Source organism: Octopus bimaculoides, chromosome 16 (assembly GCF_001194135.2).
Source record: "Octopus bimaculoides isolate UCB-OBI-ISO-001 chromosome 16, ASM119413v2, whole genome shotgun sequence".
In the NCBI taxonomy this organism is placed as follows: Eukaryota; Metazoa; Mollusca; class Cephalopoda; order Octopoda; family Octopodidae; genus Octopus; species Octopus bimaculoides.
In genome coordinates, this window is record NC_068996.1 from 37,615,526 (window position 1) to 37,622,315 (window position 6,790).

General features: G+C 36.0%; 1 protein-coding gene across 3 annotated transcripts in view; it reads right to left on the reverse strand.

Moving 5' to 3' along the window:
• LOC106873141 (uncharacterized) overlaps positions 1 to 6,790 on the reverse strand; it is an 83,961-nt gene that overhangs the window by 50,088 nt on the left and 27,083 nt on the right. For all 3 annotated transcript variants that reach the window (XM_014920372.2, XM_052973711.1, XM_052973710.1), the window contains exons 2-3: positions 5,616 to 6,035; positions 3,547 to 3,670 (exon numbers count right to left, since the gene is read on the reverse strand). In XM_014920372.2, the coding sequence (XP_014775858.1) occupies positions 3,547 to 3,670; positions 5,616 to 6,035 (544 nt within the window). The remainder of the gene's footprint in view (positions 1 to 3,546; positions 3,671 to 5,615; positions 6,036 to 6,790) is intronic.

Consider the following 6,790-nt stretch of genomic DNA (forward strand, 5'->3'; position numbering starts at 1 on the left):
TACCAGTCCCCAAGCCTAGGTCTCTGCTTGATCCAATTACCAACGTCCGTTAAGGACGTTAATTGCGGAAGGTAGAACTGGACATGCGGTGACCACACCTGCTCTCCATTCAGGTAAAGCTAAAGGTGCCTCAACCTTAACGCGAATTTTCACATCCTCAGCCAAGGCATCCCTAGCCCACCCTTTAGCGGTTTCTGGCAGCAGACAGAGCGCTTCACAAGTGGCTTTCCTCCCTTCCACAAAAAGCGGAAAAGGATTCTTTCCAACTTGTTCAGTCACAAATCGGGGCAAGGCACCAGCCATTCCTGCACCCTTACAAACACATTGATGCATCAGCGAGGATATATATATATATATATATATTACTTCATATGTAAACAAACATAAGTTTGTTTTTAAAGTGTTGAAATGTATTGTAGAACAAGTAGGGAGATATATTTTTCAACACATAAATACTGAACAGTATATATAAAGGTTCCACAATACATTTCAATGCTTCAGAAACGAACTTATTTACATATGATGTAATCTATATGACATCTAGCATTTCTAGATTATTTTATAACTTCTAAAATTTCAGAAAAATTTGTTGGTCAGCAGTTTAGCTTAGAGGTAAGCCCTCTAACTGGATATTAGTGGGGTGAGAGTTCAATTCTCATGGCTGGTTGCCGACAAATGTTTCTGCTCTTAAAAGGATTTTATCCTATATATATATATATATATATATACTGTCCAATATTTACACATTGAAAATATATCTTTCTACTTGTTCTACTATATATATATATATATATATATATATATATATATTGTCAGAAAAGGTAAGACAACAAAAGAAAGAAAGAGACCTCGATATTATGTAAATAGAGGAATTTATCTGTAAATAATATGTGACAATTATTTGGTAGCCATGATAAAACTCTGAGTTTCAGATGTTGGGGCGGAAACCCATGCTGCCATCTCTTCAGTTATCGGGCCATCGAAAAAAAAATGCTATGAAAATGACCGTTAAACAAAGGGAAATTATTGTGTGACTGACCGTTATTAAGATAAAAGAGTTATTAGAATGACCGCTAAGTGAGGGGAGGGAGTAAAGGTAAGGAAGTGAAAGTGTGCATAGTATTCGTGTAAGCGCACCAGTCCATACATACACATGCACGCCCACACACCCACGTACATGCGCCTATATGTATATACTCATCCTCCCTCTTTTGAAACACACACATGCTCACCAACACATTCGCCAAAAAATATATACATACCCGCATACATGCTCACACACACACACAACACATGCGCAACAGGCTTGCACACATACACACGCACACAAAAAGGGTCATACACACGCACACAAAAAGGGTCATACACACGTCTATATACGTTTATATTTTATTGCTTTTTTACACTGTTTTACACTTTTTTCTATATTTTGCCTTTAGCCTTATTTTTTCTTGTGCAGATAACTGAAGAGATGGCGGCGTAGGTTTCCGCCCCAACATCCAAAACTGGAGTTTTATCATGGCTACCGAATAATTGTCAGATATTATTTACAGATATATATATATATATATATATATATATATAGAGAGAGAGAGAGAGAGAGAGAGTTTTGAGCCTCCTCTGGACTGTCTTCATCACCCTCCAGTTGCTTGTAACCTTTCAGAGGTATACAGGAACTCCTTTATAATAACTTGCTTACAGTTAAATAAGGAGATCTGGAGAAGGAATTCCAACACAGACTTGAAATCTGGAACTGAAGGGACTCAGAGCAAACTTACAAATAATTGAAGTTTCAATAAGTAGGAAAGAAGACAGGCTTTAGGTTTTGAATCTGAGAGGCTGATTTCAATCTATCTGATAGCAATGTCAAATATTCTCATGAAAGCAATTGAAGTTATTAGGAAATCAAAAAATCTAATTATTTCAATGGTCATGGCATAAATATTCTATGTTCCCAGATTCTCTTTTGGTTCTTATGCACAATTCTATGCCTAGATCTAAAGCCACTATGAAGTTTTGAGATACAGTATTCATGATATGGGAATTGATTTGGTGTGTGGTGATTTGAACCAAAATATTAAAACATTAGCAATAATGGACAGAATAGAAATATTTCTAAAATTAATGCAATCTAAAAGTCTTGCTTTTACTTTTGTGGAGAACCCTAGAATGCTTCTTGAAAAGTACAATATGTAGAAATATGCTATAGGGGTGTCCTTAAAAAGAATTGGTAAGCTTGAGATATAAAAGCTATGAGCAATACCAAAAATAAATAGATAAATAAATTAATAAATTATAAACATTTTGCTTAAGAATTCTTGCATTACTTTCATGGATCTAACAAAATACTTATCAGCTCAAAATCCACACCCTTTTACTTTGTATACAGGAAGCACCAATTACGTTTTTCTAGCAATCAGCAGACATGTCAGCAGTGTACCAATTTTGCTTGGCACACTGCTCTGTTTTTAAAAAATCACAGGTGACATGTTCCACAAAATTAGTCATTTCTTTCTACATTATTATGGATATCAATCAATGCAAACTGAACTGAAGAAATTGTCATCATTTCTTTTCTCGCAAAAACATAGAAATAGAGAAATAATTTTTCCCCAATTGACACAGCTTCAATGTTAATTTGCCTTCATTATCAACATTGTTTGTTTGTCAAATGAACAATTAGCTACAACAAAAAGTAGTTCTCTTTCTCTTGTTCTCTCTCTCTTTCCCTGTCTTTCTTTCACACACATACGCACACACATACTTCCATTGATTTCTAAGTTATTGATGGAATGTTAATTCAGCCCTTCACCCAATTTCAACTCTAAACCAATGTATAATGAATAGATTATTATGCTGACAGAGTATCATTTTCAGTGTATTGTACTGAAAAAAACAAGTCTGACATTTTTGCTGTTTTAAACCAAACAAAGTCACTCTTTCTACTGCATATAAATCTGTTGACCAAAGTAAGTCGAACAGGCCAGTGTTTGAAAATAAATACACAAGTCTATAGTAGAAGACATTTGGCCAGGATACCAAGCTGTGGATTCTTATGAAGTAAATTTCTAAGCCATATAGTTGTGCCTGCACCTCTAAGTGAAATACTTATGTAATAGTACTTCAGTTATATCTGAAATGAAGCATTTGATAAAACATCACTACCAAAGTTTCTTAAACCTACAGGAATTTTTTCTAGAGCAGGATAAATTTTTTTCTTAAAATCCAGCAGAATGGTAACAAAAAATTAAAATATAGTTGGATTTGAATCATAAAATATATATAGTGCCTTACCTTCGTTCTTTACTCTCAGCAGCCTTGACAAATAATTTATTAATTAATCAAGTAGAGTTAAGGTTCTTGTCTAAAAATATAATCAACATAACATTCATAATGAATACTATGCATGACTCTGAGACCAGGAGTACAGTAGCACTATACTCATTTAACAACTGTTTTTACTATGTACATATGTCTGTGTGGGGGTGAGTGTGTGTCTGTATGTGAATTTGATTGCAATAAAGGAAAATATTTTCAAATAAATACCCAGATCAGAAGAATTTTCTTTAGAACCAACAACAAAAGCTGCCTTTTTAAGTTTTAGTCTTTCAGCATCAGTTCCAGACAGACTTGGTGATTTGCGACTGCCAACATCAGATAACTTTGATGGCTACAAAAAAATTTGTTATATTTAAAAACAGAGCATTCGATATTATGTATATTTTATTCATTAAATATATATTTATTCACTAAGGAAGAATGAAAAAATTTTTTTAAATTATACAATATAAGTTAAATCTTGTTTAACAAGACTACAGTAGTTTAGAAAAAGACACAGCCAAGAACTCTGAGGCTTAAAGAGGGAACAGTGTAGTGTGAGATACATGGGGTAAAACCATATGGCAAACTTCGTCACACTAACATACTAGCTGGAAAAATCATATATCAAATTAAGGACTATGAATAAAATGGTAATAGCTGTTGTTAAAAAGGAACTATGTATATATATGTTTCTATTCCTTCATCATTGTCATCATCATTATTGTTTAAATTCCACAAAAAAGCCTATCGTATCATCATCAGCATCATCATCATCGTTTAACGTCCGCTTTCCATGCTAGCATGTGTTGGACAATTTGACTGAGGACTGGTAAACTAGATGGCTGCACCAGGCTCCAATCTGATCTGGCAGAGTTTCTACAGTTGGCATTAGGAAGGGCATCTAGCATTCTTTCAGTTTCCATCTACCAATTTACAAGGCTTTGTTCAGTCCAAGGCTATAGTAGAAGACACTGGCCCAAGATGCTGTGCAGTGGGACTGGACCCAGAACCATGTGATTGTGAAGCAAGTTTCTTACCACACAGCCATGCCTGCACCTACTTTGCATAGACAACATCAAGAAGTGGATGAGTAAATTATTAATGGAAACCTGAGTCCTGGCCAGTAAGCAAATTGTAACATCCCCCATTATCATTACAAAAAAAAATACATGATTTTGACTAATCATTTCAGATGCATTATCATATCATCATCATCATCATCATCATCATCATCATCATCATCATCATCATCATCATCATCATCATCATCATCATCATCATCATCATCATCATCATCATCATCATCATCATCATCATCGTTTAACGTCCGCTTTCCATGTTTGCATGGGTTGGACGATTTGACTGAGGACTGGTGAACCAGATGGCTACACCAGACTCCAATCTGATTTGGCAGAGTTTCTACAGCTAGATGCCCTTCCTAATGCCAACCACTCCAAGAGAGTAGTGGGTGATTTTACGTGCCACCGGCATGAAGGCCAGTCAGGTGGTACTGGCAATGGCCACGCTCAAAATGGTGTATCTTACGTGCCACCTGCACAGGAGCCAGTCCAGCGGTACTGGCAACAATCTCGCTCGAATGTTGTTTTCACATTCCACTGGCACAACTGGTAACGATCACGCTCAAATGGTGCTATTTATGTGCCACTGGCATGGAAGCCAGACAGCTGCTCTGGCAATAATCATGCCCGGAAAAATCATTAAAAACAAATGAAAAATAATAGAGTAGAGAACAATCAAAATGGTCTTCATCTCAATCTTAGTTTGAAATTAATTATAACGATACTATTAGTTTCAAAATGATTTTTAATTTTGAGATTTAAATAGAAAACTCAAATCTTAAATTTATGAAAGTAAAGGAGTAATATTATTTTGTTAAAGAGATCTTTATCAAACGCACTCTTTGTTAAATATAAAATAAAGGAATTTTATAGGAAACTAAACTAGAAAGAAATGTGAATCAATGGAGGTGTAAATTAATTTTAAAAAAACCTATAGGATATTTGAATAGTTAAAAATAGTACTGTTCTAGAACATTTAAAAGTTATTTTAAATGTTAAAAATAAAACACGTTTTCCTTTGTCAGAGCTCTTTCATCATACATCCTGTGACCTCTTCAGTGACTCTCTATTCCACGTGTCTCCATGCGGAACTAGCAGAGAAACGTGAGATAGAGAGTCGCTGAAGAGGTCACAAAACATCTTTACATCATCATCATCGCCTTCCATGCCAGCAAGGGTGGGACCATATGTTAAAAACAAAAAAGAAACACTTACCTGTGTTGGAGCAGAAGAAGGTAAATCATCATACAGCTTATTTTGCTGGTTTTTCTCATCACCTTCCCAAGGAAGTTTGTTTTTACCTTTGCCAGCACTAAGGAATCGCTTTGTAACTACAGGATAATCATCTGGGGATGATGCAGATGAGCTTTCATTAATGGACACATTTTCATTCTCTACTGACTCATACCGGGCTGAGCTGCTGCCACCACTGGCGGCTGCCTGAACCCATTCTATGTCAGCGTTCTGTGTGTCCCCTGTCATTTTTCTTTGTGCAGCTGAAGAGGGTGCTGGCATAGCATAGTCGACTAAACCATCTTCGTCAAGTCGAGGGAGGTGTCTACGAGCCAGGCGGGCTTGAACAGCAATCATAAGGCCCTTTGATGAACTGTGACGTGACTCTTCCAAATCAACTACCTGAAAAAAAGTGTGCAAACAAATACTCAATGTAGCAGCAGTGGACATTTATGTAAATATAATAATTTATTAAATAGACTAAATTTGTTGTGAAGAATTAAGTAACATTATGTAAGCAGACTTGAGGAGACAAAAGTGCAAGAATTTAAATATAGCCAAAGTCAGTAGGTTGAACCTTAACTTCAGGGCGAACTCAGAGTAATACTAGAATATTGTTATCACTTCAGAGCTGATTGACTGATATTCTCATTTCACATCTGATTGATATCTAATTTTGCAGGTGATATATTAGTCTGGTTTCACATCTGATTGGGTAGCAAGTGAAAGAACTTACAAATATATTAGTATGGTTAAGAGATTTGCTCTTCAACTACACATGATTCCACGGTTGATTTAAGTACATAACATCTTGGGTAAATATTCTCTTCAGTAGTTTTGGTTTACCAATTCCTTATGAGTAGAATTTGGTAGACTGAAAGTGCAGAAACCTGTCTCACAAACACATACATATACAACATCTACATCATCATCATAATCATCATCGTTTAACGTCCGCTTTCCATGCTAGCATGGGTTGGACGATTTGACTGAGGACTGGTGAAACCAGATGGCAACACCAGGCTCCAGTCTAATTTGGCAGAGTTTCTACAGCTGGATGCCCTTCCTAACGCCAACCACTCAGAGAGTGTAGTGAGTGCTTTTACGTGTCACCCGCACGAAAACGGCCACGCTCGAAATGGTGTCTTTTATGTGCC